This window comes from Salmo salar, chromosome ssa17, assembly GCF_905237065.1.
Source record: "Salmo salar chromosome ssa17, Ssal_v3.1, whole genome shotgun sequence".
NCBI classification, from domain to species: domain Eukaryota; kingdom Metazoa; phylum Chordata; class Actinopteri; order Salmoniformes; family Salmonidae; genus Salmo; species Salmo salar.
The window spans coordinates 84,850,648-84,863,775 of NC_059458.1; the positions used below are offsets into that span (position 1 = coordinate 84,850,648).

The window sequence follows — 13,128 nt, forward strand, 5'->3', positions numbered from 1 at the left end:
CTGAACAGCAGAACGCCTCATTACCTTGGTCTGAACAGCAGAACGCCACATTACCTTGGTCTGAACAGCAGAACGCCTCATTACCTTGGTCTGAACAGCAGAACGCCTCATTACCTTGGTCTGAACAGCAGAACGCCACATTACCTTCGTCTGAACAGCAGAACGCCACATTACCTTGGTCTGAACAGCAGAACGCCTCATTACCTTGGTCTGAACAGCAGAACGCCTCATTACCTTGGTCTGAACAGCAGAACGCCTCATTACCTTGGTCTGAACAGCAGAACGCCTCATTACCTTGGTCTGAACAGCAGAACGCCACATTACCTTGGTCTGAACAGCAGAACGCCTCATTACCTTGGTCTGAACAGCAGAACGCCTCATTACCTTGGTCTGAACAGCAGAACGCCTCATTACCTTGGTCTGAACAGCAGAACGCCTCATTACCTTGGTCTGAACAGCAGAACGCCACATTACCTTGGTCTGAACAGCAGAACGCCACATTACCTTGGTCTGAACAGCAGAACGCCACATTACCTTGGTCTGAACAGCAGAACGCCACATTACCTTGGCCTGAACAGCAGAACGCCTCATTACCTTGGTCTGAACAGCAGCACGCCTCATTACCTTGGTCTGAACAGCAGAACGCCTCATTACCTTGGTCTGAACAGCAGAATGCCTCATTACCTTGGTCTGAACAGCAGAACGCCTCATTACCTTGGTCTGAACAGCAGAATGCCTCATTACCTTGGTCTGAACAGCAGAATGCCTCATTACCTTGGTCTGAACAGCAGAACGCCTCATTACCTTGGTCTGAACAGCAGAATGCCTCATTACCTTGGCCTGAACAGCAGAACGCCACATTACCTTGGTCTGAACAGCAGAATGCCTCATTACCTTGGTCTGAACAGCAGAATGCCTCTGTGTTCTCATCTCCTGAATCAGCCGGAACACGTTGAAGTCTTCTGGAATCTTCTACAAACCAACAAGAACAATACACTCAGTGGTCTATCTGTGCTCCAGGAAACAGCAAAGGCAACACTGTGTGTGTGTGTTTCATATTGTACGTACCCCAGCCTTTAGTAGGTTCCACGTGTAGTCTATAGCACAGATGGCGCCTGTCCTCCCACAGCCAGCACTGTCAAAACACAACAACAATCAGACAGAAACAGAATGCACAGCCTAGAGACACACAGACTACATCTCACAGCTTCCATTAGGCTTGGTGGATTTACAGCTGGAACTAACATTCAGAGAGTGTATGTTCTAAGCTACGGTATATAAACTCAGCAAAAAAAGAAACTTCCCTTTTTCAGGACCTTGTCTTTCAAAGACAATTCGTAAAAATCCAAATAACTTCACAGATCTTCATTGTAAAGGGTTTAAACACTGTTTCCCATGCTTGTTCAATGAACCATAAACAATTAATGAACATGCACCTGTGGAACGGTCGTTAAGACGCTTACAGACGGTAGGCAATTAAGGTCACAGTTAGGACACTAAAGAGGCCTTTCTACTGACTCTGAAAAACACCAAAAGAAAGATGCCCAGGGTCCCTGCTCATGTGTGAACATGCCTTAGACATGCTGCAAGGAGGAATGAGGACTGCAGATGTGGCCAGGGCAATAAATTGCAATGTCCGTACTGTCAGACGTCTAAGACAGCACTACAGGGAGACAGGAGGGACAGCTGATCATCCTCGCAGTGGCAGACCACGTGTAACAACACCTGCACAGGATCGGTACATCCGAACATCACACCTGCGGGACAGGTACAGGATGGCAACAACAACTGCCCGAGTTACACCAGGAACGCACAATCCCTCCATCAGTGCTCAGACTGTCCTCAATAGGCTGAGAGAGGCTGGACTGATGGCTTGTAGGCCTGTTGTAAGACAGGTCCTCACCAGGCATCAACGGGCACAAACCCACCTTCGCTGGACCAGACAGGACTGGTAAAAAGTGCTCTTCACTGATGAGTCGCGGTTTTGTCTCACCAGGGGTGATAGTCGGATTGGAGTTTATCGTCGAAGGAATGAGCGTTACACCGAGGCCTGTACTCTGGAGCGGGATCGATTTGGAGGTGGAGGGTCCGTCATGGTCTGGGGCGGTGTGTCACAGCAGCATCGGACTGCCTGCAATGATAACAAGCTCAATCTGAACGCTGTGCATTACAGGGAAGACATCCTCCTCCCTCATGTGGTACCCTTCCTGCAGGCTCATCCTGACATGACCCTCCAGCATGACAATGCCACCAGCCATACTGCTCGTTCTGTTTGTCATTTCCTGCAAGACACGAATGTCAGTGGGTCTCAATCCCATTGAGCAAGTCTGGGACCTGTTGGATCGGAGGGTGAGGGTTAGGGCCAGGAACTTGCAGGTGCCTTGGTGGAAGAGTGGGGTAACATCTCACAGCAAGAACTGGCAAATCTGGTGCAGTCCATGAGGAGGAGATGCACTGCAGTACTTAATGCAGCTGGTGGCCACACCAGATACTGACTGTTACTTTTCATTTTGACCCCCCTTTGTTCAGGGACACATTACTCAATTTCTGTTAGTCAGGAGTCTGTGGAACTTGTTCAGTTTATGTCTCAGTTGTTGAATCTTATGTTCATACAAATATTTACACATTTTAAGTTTGCTGAAAATAAATGCAATTGACAGTGAGAGGACGTTTCTTTTTTTGCTGAGTTTATGTTGACACACTTAACATCCTTAAGCCCCCCTGGCCACAACATCCCGTCTCCCCCCTACATTCTCCCACGGTAGTGAGCAGTGAATCCCCAGGGCCAGTAGAGGAACATACATGTGGCTCCGATCAGCCTGATGATGATAATAATAATGACGGCCCTGAAGGGACTTCTTGACGTTAATTAATTGAGGACCAGAAATCAAAGGGGAATAGAAAGAGCTGGTGGTTTGCAGTGCGCCCCCCACAGACCTCCGCAGCTGTGTGTGAGTGTGTGTGTGTGTGTAGCAGCGGTCTGAAGATACACACATACTTGGTAGTTATCTCCTGTGATATTGTTTCCGCACTTCTCTATCCATTGCTTCTAGCTTTAAATGGACGGCTTCACGGAGTGTATGTGTGTGTACCTGCAGTGTATACAGATGGGTACATCATCATGCTCCTGGTACTCTCTCATCAGACCAATCATATCCAAGATGGAGTCAAAGGACGAGGGAACGTCATGGTCTGGCCAGTTGATGTAATGGAACTGGGTTATCCTCCGTGTCTCCTGTAGGGAGGGGGGAGGGGGGAGAGGAAGAGAAGGGGGGAGAGAGACACGCAGAAAGGGAGGGAGAGAGAGTGAGAGCGAGGAGCAAGAAGTGATAGACAGAGGGCGTGAGAGAGAAGGGGAGAGAGGAAATGAGTTTCCAGAAAGAGCGGATTGATGTCATGTGAATGATGAAACTGAAAGGCCATTGTGTTTCTATATGTTAGTGGGGAAGAAAAGAGAACTCACATTCTCATGCTCCACTGTCAGGGTCCTGATGAAATAGTCCGTTCTGGGCTGTTCTGATTCCTGCCAGGAGAAACAGAGGATTAAACCCAACTGTAACAGGTTTGAAAAAGCAATGCTTCAGAAAACATATATACACATACATACATACATACATACATACATATGTATGGTTATTTAAATAGGGAAGTCCAGCTAACCATAGTGGCGGAGATCAGTTGACATGTTGTATTGTAAAACAACAAGACACTAAGTCCTAGTCTACTTGTTACAATGAGCCTTTCTACAGAAGCTACTTCTGACTGTGTGTATTGGCTTGGGACACACAGAGAACACTCGGAGTCTCTTCAGTTAGTCAAAGGCCACGGTCTGCCTCTTTATACAGTCCTGTCTGGCCCTCTGTCTGCCTGTTACACTGAGGACTGCTGACTGGACTCTGTGTGTATCAAATGTACATGTTCCCTTTACATGACTACTGAATACTACAGCCACAGTGACTGGCTCTAGTAAAGACTCCATATGTAATAACACAGCCAAAGTAGTTCCCACTTAGCCCTTCCATACTGGACAGCATACTAACCCCAGAACATGGAGCTCCACCGTCTCTGGAGGACAAGTTCATCACTGTAGAACACTGTGACTAAAGAGGACACTTTAAAATAGCTCTCTCCTTTAATATGAGGCTCTGCATAGCTGGAGGATGGGCTGGCTGGCGCTCAGTAAATACAATGAAGGGGTGTGTGTGTGTGTATGTGTGTGAGAATGTGAGTGTGTGTGATGTGTGTGTGTGTGTGTCACTTACACAGGAGATTCTGAACGGGCCAAAAGACATGGGCTCATCACCAAACTGGGGAAAGTACCGCTCACACTTTTTCTAACAGAAAATAGGAAAAAGACAGGTTTGCGTTTCAAAGCCTAAACCACATTCTCCACAAAACAACATATGAAACTCTCTATCTCTATCAAACACGTATGAAAGAGGGAGATATGAAAACCCTTCAGTATTATCAACAGAAATATCTTACTCCAGACACTGAAGGGCTCTTCCTGTCAAATCAACAGTGAAAGTGGTTCTTTCATATTACTATAGTATAATACCATATGGACGGCTTCAGGACCAAACTCTTACCCTTCCCATCTCGAATTCTCGACATGCCATTACGATGACCTGCGACATAAGAAACGGAAAGGTTTTCAATTTACATCATGCTAGAAAAATGGACATTCCAATGTCTGTATTCTGTTCCATCACATGGTAATAAACCTGACACACAGCATATGTTATAAACACATTAACAAACAGCGCTTCCTAGGAATTAAAGTCTCAGAGAGCAGTGGCAAAAACAGTGTGTGTATATGTATACATGTGTGTGTGTCTCAGTGTGTGTGTGTCTCAGTGTGTGTGTGTCTCAGTGTGTGTGTGTGTGTGTGTGTGTGTATATATGTGTGTGTATATATGTGTGTGTCTCAGTGTGTGTGTGTGTGTGTGTGTGTGTGTGTGTGTGTGTATATATATGTGTGTGTGTGTGTGTGTGTGTGTGTGTGTGTGTGTGTGTGTGTGTGTGAGAGTGAGAGAGAGACTCACGGCTACACTGTACTCCCAGTTCATTCTCCAGAAGTCGATGACAGTGTTGGGTAGAGGACCCTGGGTAGCGATGTAGGCCTCTGGACCATCCATTCCCTGGTAACACAACTAATATTAGAGGGCTGGATGAACTAACACACAGTTAGTTTAGTGAGAGGACAAGCAGAGGAGGAGGAGGGGGGAGGAAGAGGAGGAGAGAGGAAGCGGAGGAGAGGGAGAGGAAGTGGAGGAGAGGGAGGAGGAGAGGGGAAGCGGAGGAGGGAGGAAGTGGAGGAGAGGAGGAAGCGGAGGAGGGGAGGAAGGAGGAAGAGGAGGAGGGAGGGAGGAGAGGGGAAGCAGAGGAGAGGGAGGAGAGGGGAAGCAGAGGAGAGGGAGGAGAGGGGAAGCAGAGGAGAGGGAGGAGAGGGGAAGCAGAGGAGAGGGAGGAGGAGGGAGGAGAGGGTAAGCAGAGGAGAGGGAGGAAGTGGAGGAGAGAGAGGAAGTGGAGGAGAGAGAGGAAGCGGAGGAGAGAGAGGAAGCGGAGGAGAGGGGAAGCGGAGGAGGGGAAGCGGAGGAGAGAGAGGAGAGGGGAAGCGGAGGAGAGGGGAAGCGGAGGAGGGAGGAAGTGGAGGATAGGGAGGAGGAAAACACTCAGACATCTTTATTCAGGCCAGCCTGTTGGTAAAGGTCTCTGAGTTTTTAAGGGTGTAATTGATCACCTTGTGTGACACAGCTGAGTGTCATTAGCTTCCACACAGTGTGCAGGTTGCTATGCTCCGCATGACTATCACCTGGAAGGCCCTGTCGCCTCTAGCTACTAAACAAAACAACTTTTTGTGGACTAGGTGTTACAATTGTCTATCCTTCAGCATTCCTTCTGGTCTATTTAAAGTGTTGACCTCTGACTGGACAGACATTCAGGGTGAAACTGAAGACGTACTGGTGATATGTTTGAGGGCCTGTAAGCTTATCTCCACACATCTGCTCCCCCCCCCCACCCACAAACCCTGTCACCCAGGACCACCGGCTTTCTCCTGACACCTTACATGTCTAAGGCAAAAAGGCTGAGGCAAAAAGGCTGAGGCAAAAAGGCTGTGTAAGCCGTGGGAGGGCAGAGGGGTGAGGTCCCATCATGCAGTCACAGGTCTGAGGTGTGTAGAAAGTCAACTGTACCTTGATGAAGCTGGCATTGATGTAATCTGAATCCTGATTGGTTGTTTTTAAAGTCAGCTTTACCCTCGTGTGGTCAACTGTGGGAGAGAAGAGGATACATGTTAGAGAGAGAGACAGAGGAAAAGAAGAGCGAGAGGAGAGGAAAAGAGAAGAGAGCGAGAGGAGAGGAAAAGAGAAGAGAGCGAGAGGAGAGGAAAAGAGAAGAGAGCGAGAGGAGAGGAAAAGAGAAGAGAGCGAGAGGAGAGGAAAAGAGAAGAGAGCGAGAGAGAGGAAAAGAGAAGAGAGCGAGAGGAGAGGAAAAGAGAAGAGAGCGAGAGGAGAGGAAAAGAGAAGAGAGCGAGAGGAGAGGAAAAGAGAAGAGAGCGATAGGAGAGGAAAAGAGAAGAGAGCGAGAGGAGAGGAAAAGAGAAGAGAGCGAGAGGAGAGGAAAGAGAAGAGAGCGAGAGGAGAGGAAAAGAGAAGAGAGGGAGAGGAGAGGAAAAGAGAAGAGAGCGAGAGGAGAGGAAAGAGAAGAGAGCGAGAGGAGAGGAAAAGAGAAGAGAGCGAGAGGAGAGGAAAAGAGAAGAGAGCGAGAGGAGAGGAAAAGAGAAGAGAGGGAGAGGAGAGCGAGAGGAGAGGAAAAGAGAAGAGAGGGAGAGGAGAGGAAAAGAGAAGAGAGCGAGAGGAGAGGAAAAGAGAAGAGAGCGAGAGGAGAGGAAAAGAGAAGAGAGCGAGAGGAGAGGAAAAGAGAAGAGAGCGAGAGGAGAGGAAAAGAGAAGAGAGTGATAGGAGAGGAAAAGAGAAGAGAGCGAGAGGAGAGGAAAAGAGAAGAGAGCGAGAGGAGAGGAAAAGAGAAGAGAGCGAGAGGAGAGGAGAGGAAAAGAGAAGAGAGTGAGAGGAGAGGAAAAGAGAAGAGAGTGATAGGAGAGGAAAAGAGAAGAGAGCGAGAGGAGAGGAAAAGAGAAGAGAGCGAGAGGAGAGGAAAAGAGAAGAGAGCGATAGGAGAGGAAAAGAGAAGAGAGCGAGAGGAGAGGAAAAGAGAAGAGAGCGAGAGGAGAGGAAAAGAGAAGAGAGTGATAGGAGAGGAAAAGAGAAGAGAGCGAGAGGAGAGGAAAAGAGAAGAGAGCGAGAGGAGAGGAAAAGAGCAAGAGCTAGTTTCCCATGTCAATAAAGCCCCTTAAATTGAATTGAGAGAGAGAGGAAGGGAGAGAAAGGGAGAGGAAGGGAGAGGAAGGGAGAGGAAGGGAGAGGAAGGGAGAGGAAGGGAGAGTGGAAAGGAGCAGGAGAAAAAGAGAGCAACAGATTAGAAGGAATAAAGACCAAGGATGTGGCTGGTAAATAGAACAAATAAATCATGTAAAATGTTTTCAGCATTGTACAACAATAATATTATATAAACACTATATTTGACTGATCCATCCGTAGCCTCCATCCATGAATCCATCCGTAGCCTCCATCCATGAATCCATCCGTAGCCTCCATCCGTAGCCTCCATCCGTAGCCTCCATCCGTCCATCCACCCGTATAGACTATCCATCCATCCATCCACCCGTATAGACTCTATCCATCCATCCATCCACCCGTAGCCTCTATCCATCCATCCATCCACCCGTATAGCCTCTATCCATCCATCCATCCACCCGTATAGCCTCTATCCATCCATCCATCCATCCGTCATCCGTATAGCCTCTATCCATCCATCCCTCCGTATAGCTTCCATCCATCCACCCGTAGACTCCATCCATCCACCCGTAGACTCAATCCATCCACCCGTAGTCTCCATCCATCCATCCACCCGTAGCCTCCATCCATCCATCCACCCGTAGCCTCCATCCATCCATCCACCCGTAGCCTCCATCCATCCACCCGTAGCCTCCATCCATCCACCCGTAGCCTCCATCCATCCACCCGTAGCCTCTATCCATCCGTAGCCTCTATCCATCCATCCCTCTGTATAGCTTCCATCCATCCATCCGTAGCCTCCATCCGTAGCCTCCATCCGTCCATTCGTAGCCTCCATCCATCCATCCACCCGTAGCCTCCATCCATCCATCCACCCGTAGCCTCCATCCATCCATCCACCCGTAGCCTCCATCAATCAATCCACCCGTAGCCTCCATCGATCCATCCACCCGTAGCCTCTATCCATCTGTAGCCTCTATCCATCCATCCCTCTGTATAGCTTCCATCCATCCATCCGTAGCCTCCATCCATCCACCCGTAGACTCAATCCATCCACCCGTAGTCTCAATCCATCCATCCGTAGCCTCCATCCGTCGCCTCCATCCGTCCATTCGTAGCCTCCATTAGTCCATCCACCCGTATAGACTCTATCCATCCATCCATCCACCCGTATAGCCTCTATCCATCCGTATAGCCTCTATCCATCAATCCATCCGTCATCCGTATAGCCTCTATCGATCCATCCATCCACCCGTATAGCCTCTATCCATCCATCCATCCGTCATCCGTATAGCCTCTATCCATCCATCCATCCCTCCGTAGCCTCCATCCATCCACCCGTAGCCTCCATCCATCCATCCATCGGTAGCCTCTATCCATCCATCCATCCGTAGCCTCCATCCGTCCATCCGTAGCCTCCATCCGTCCATCCACCCGTATAGACTCTATCCATCCATCTATCCATCCACCCGTATAGACTCTATCCATCCATCCATCCACCCGTATAGCCTCTATCCATCCATCCGTAGCCTCCATCCGTCCATCCACCCGTATAGACTATCCATCCATCCATCCATCCATCCACCCGTATAGCCTCTATCTATCCATCCATCCACCCGTATAGCCTCTATCCATCCATCCGTATAGCCTCTATCCATCCATCCATCCACCCGTATAGCCTCTATCCATCCACCCGTATAGCCTCTATCCATCCACCATCCATCGCACGATAGCCTCTATACATCCATCCATCCGTATAGCTTCCATCCATCCCTCCGTAGCCTCCATCCATCCACCCGTAGCCTCCATCCATCCATCGGTAGCCTCCATCCATCCATCCATCCATCCATCCGTAGCCTCCATCCGTCCATCCGTAGCCTCCATCCGTCCATCCACCCGTATAGACTCTATCCATCCACCCGTATAGCCTCTATCCATCCGTCATCCGTAGAGCCTCTATCCATCCATCCGCACACTCTATCCATCCATCCCGCCGTATAGCTTCCATCCATCCATCCATCCCTCCGTAGCCTCCATCCATCCACCCGTAGCCTCAATCCATCCACCCGTAGCCTCAATCAATCCATCCACCTGTAGACTCAATCCATCCATCCACCTGTAGCCTCTATCCATCCATCCATCCGTAGCCTCTATCCATCCATCCGTAGCCTCTATCCATCCATCCCTCCGTATAGCTTCCATCAATCCATCCCTCCGTATAGCTTCCATCCCTCCGTAGCCTCGATCCATCCACCCGTAGCCTCCATCCATCCATCCACCCGTAGCCTCCATCCATCCACCCGTAGCCTCCATCCATCCATCCGCCCGTTGCCTCCATCCATCCGTCCGTAGCCTCCATCCATCCGTCCGTCCATCCATCCATCCGTAGCCTCCATCCATCGATAGCCTCCATCCATCCATCCATCCATCGGTAGCCTCCATCCATCCATCCATCGGTAGCCTCCATCCATCCATCGGTAGCCTCCATCCATCCATCGGTAGCCTCCATCCATCCATCCGTCCATCGGTAGCCTCCATCCATCCATCGGTAGCCTCCATCCATCCATCCATCGGTAGTCTCCATCCATCGGTAGCCTCCATCCATCGATCGGTAGCCTCCATCCATCCATCCGTAGCCTCCATCCATCCATCCATCGGTAGCCTCCATCCATCCATCCATCGGTAGCCTCCATCCATCCAGCCATCGGTAGCCTCCATCCATCCATCGGTAGCCTCCATCCATCCATCCATCGGTAGCCTCCATCCATCCATCCATCCATCGGTAGCCTCCATCCATCCATCGGTAGCCTCCATCCATCCATCCATCCATCCATCCATCCATCGGTAGCCTCCATCCATCCATCCATCCATCGGTAGCCTCCATCCATCCATCGGTAGCCTCCATCCATCCATCCATCGGTAGCCTCCATCCATCCATCCATCGGTAGCCTCCATCCATCCATCCATCGGTAGCCTCCATCCATCCATCCATCGGTAGCCTCCATCCATCCATCCATCCATCGGTAGCCTCCATCAATCCATCCATCGGTAGCCTCCATCCATCCATCCATCGGTAGCCTCCATCCATCCATCCGTCGGTAGCCTCCATCCATCCATCCGTCGGTAGCCTCCATCCATCCATCGGTAGCCCCCATCCATCCATCCATCCGTCCATCGGTAGCCTCCATCCATCCATCCATCGGTAGCCTCCATCCATCCATCCATCCATCGGTAGCCTCCATCCATCCATCCATCGGTAGCCTCCATCCATCCATCGGTAGCCTCCATCCATCCATCGGTAGCCTCCATCAATCTATCCATCCATCGGTAGCCTCCATCAATCTATCCATCCATCGGTAGCCTCCATCCATCCATCCATCCATCGGTAGCCTCCATCCATCCGTCGGTAGCCTCCATCCATCCATCCATCGGTAGCCTCCATCCATCCATCCGTCGGTAGCCTCCATCCATCCATCCGTCGGTAGCCTCCATCCATCCATCCGTCGGTAGCCTCCATCCATCCATCCATCCGTCGGTAGCCTCCATCCATCCATCCATCCGTCGGTTGCCTCCATCCATCCATCCGTCGGTAGCCTCCATCCATCCATCCGTCGGTAGCCTCCATCCATCCATCCGTCGGTAGCCTCCATCCATCCATCCGTCGGTAGCCTCCATCCATCCATCCGTCGGTAGCCTCCATCCATCGGTAGCCTCCATCCATCCATCCATCCGTAGCCTCCATCCATCCATCCATCCATCCATCCGTAGCCTCCATCCATCCATCCATCGGTAGCCTCCATCCATCCATCCATCGGTAGCCTCCATCCATCCATCCATCCATCGGTAGCCTCCATCCATCCAGCCATCGGTAGCCTCCATCCATCCATTGGTAGCCTTTCCATCCATCCATCCATCCATCCATCGGTAGCCTCCATCCATCCATCCATCCATCGGTAGCCTCCATCCATCCATCGGTAGCCTTCATCCATCCATCGGTAGCCTCCATCCATCCATCCATCGGTAGCCTCCATCCATCCATCCATCGGTAGCCTCCATCCATCCATCCATCGGTAGCCTCCATCCATCCATCCATCGGTAGCCTCCATCCATCCATCCATCGGTAGCCTCCATCAATCCATCCATCGGTAGCCTCCATCCATCCATCCATCGGTAGCCTCCATCCATCCATCCGTCGGTAGCCTCCATCCATCCATCCATCGGTAGCCTCCATCCATCCATCCGTCGGTAGCCTCCATCCATCCATCGGTAGCCTCCATCCATCCATCCATCCGTCCATCGGTAGCCTCCATCCATCCATCCATCGGTAGCCTCCATCCATCCATCCATCCATCGGTAGCCTCCATCCATCCATCCATCGGTAGCCTCCATCCATCCATCGGTAGCCTCCATCCATCCATCGGTAGCCTCCATCCATCCATCCATCGGTAGCCTCCATCAATCCATCCATCCATCGGTAGCCTCCATCCATCCATCCATCGGTAGCCTCCATCCATCCGCGGTAGCCTCCATCCATCCATCCATCGGTAGCCTCCATCCATCCATCCGTCGGTAGCCTCCATCCATCCATCCGTCGGTAGCCTCCATCCATCCATCCGTCGGTAGCCTCCATCCATCCATCCGTCGGTAGCCTTCATCCATCCATCCGTCGGTAGCCTCATCCATCCATCGGTAGCCTCCATCCATCCATCCGTCGGTAGCCTCCATCCATCCATCCGTCGGTAGCCTCCATCCATCCATCCGTCGGTAGCCTCCATCCATCCATCCGTCGGTAGCCTCCATCCATCCATCCGTCGGTAGCCTCCATCCATCCATCCGTCGGTAGCCTCCATCCATCCATCCGTCGGTAGCCTCCATCCATCCACGTCGGTAGCCTCCATCCATCCATCCATCCGTAGCCTCCATCCATCCATCCATCGGTAGCCTTCATCCATCCATCCATCGGTAGCTCCATCCATCCATCCATCCATCCATCGGTAGCCTCCATCCATCCAGCCATCGGTAGCCTCCATCCATCCATTGGTAGCCTCCATCCATCCATCCATCGGTAGCCTCCATCCATCCATCCATCCATTGGTAGCCTCCATCCATCCATCGGTAGCCTCCATCCATCCATCCATCCATCGGTAGCCTCCATCCATCCATCCATCCATCGGTAGCCTCCATCCATCCATCGGTAGCCTCCATCCATCCATCCATCCATCGGTAGCCTCCATCCATCCATCCATCCATCCATCGGTAGCCTCCATCCATCCATCCATCCATCGGTAGCCTTCCATCCATCCATCGGTAGCCTCCATCCATCCATCCATCGGTAGCCTCCATCCATCCATCGGTAGCCCATCCATCCATCCATCCATCCATCGGTAGCCTCCATCCATCCATCCATCGGTAGCCTCCATCCATCCATCCGTCGGTAGCCTCCATCCATCCATCGTCGGTAGCCTCCATCCATCCATCCATCCGTCGATCGGTAGCCTCCATACATCCATCCATCGGTAGCCTCCATCCATCCATCTATCCATCGGTAGCCTCCATCCATCCATCCATCGGTAGCCTCATCCATCCATCCATCCATCCATCCATCCATCGGTAGCCTTCCATCCATCCATCCATCCATCGGTAGCCTCCATCCATCCATCGGTAGCCTCCATCCATCCATCCATCCATCCATCGGTAGCCTCCATCCATCCATCCATCGGTAGCCTCCATCCATCGGTAGCCTCCATCCATCCATCCGTCGGTAGCCTCC

At 51.2% G+C, this 13,128-nt stretch overlaps 1 protein-coding gene across 1 annotated transcript in view; it reads right to left on the bottom strand.

Annotated features, from left to right (window-relative positions):
* LOC106598037 (tyrosine-protein phosphatase non-receptor type 12) overlaps positions 1-13,128 on the bottom strand; it is a 122,092-nt gene that overhangs the window by 43,854 nt on the left and 65,110 nt on the right. The window contains exons 3-10 of the mRNA XM_045698674.1: positions 6,198-6,274; positions 5,046-5,141; positions 4,590-4,628; positions 4,263-4,334; positions 3,464-3,523; positions 3,093-3,235; positions 1,069-1,135; positions 895-972 (exon numbers count right to left, since the gene is read on the bottom strand). Of these exons, the coding sequence (XP_045554630.1) occupies positions 895-972; positions 1,069-1,135; positions 3,093-3,235; positions 3,464-3,523; positions 4,263-4,334; positions 4,590-4,628; positions 5,046-5,141; positions 6,198-6,274 (632 nt within the window). The remainder of the gene's footprint in view (positions 1-894; positions 973-1,068; positions 1,136-3,092; positions 3,236-3,463; positions 3,524-4,262; positions 4,335-4,589; positions 4,629-5,045; positions 5,142-6,197; positions 6,275-13,128) is intronic.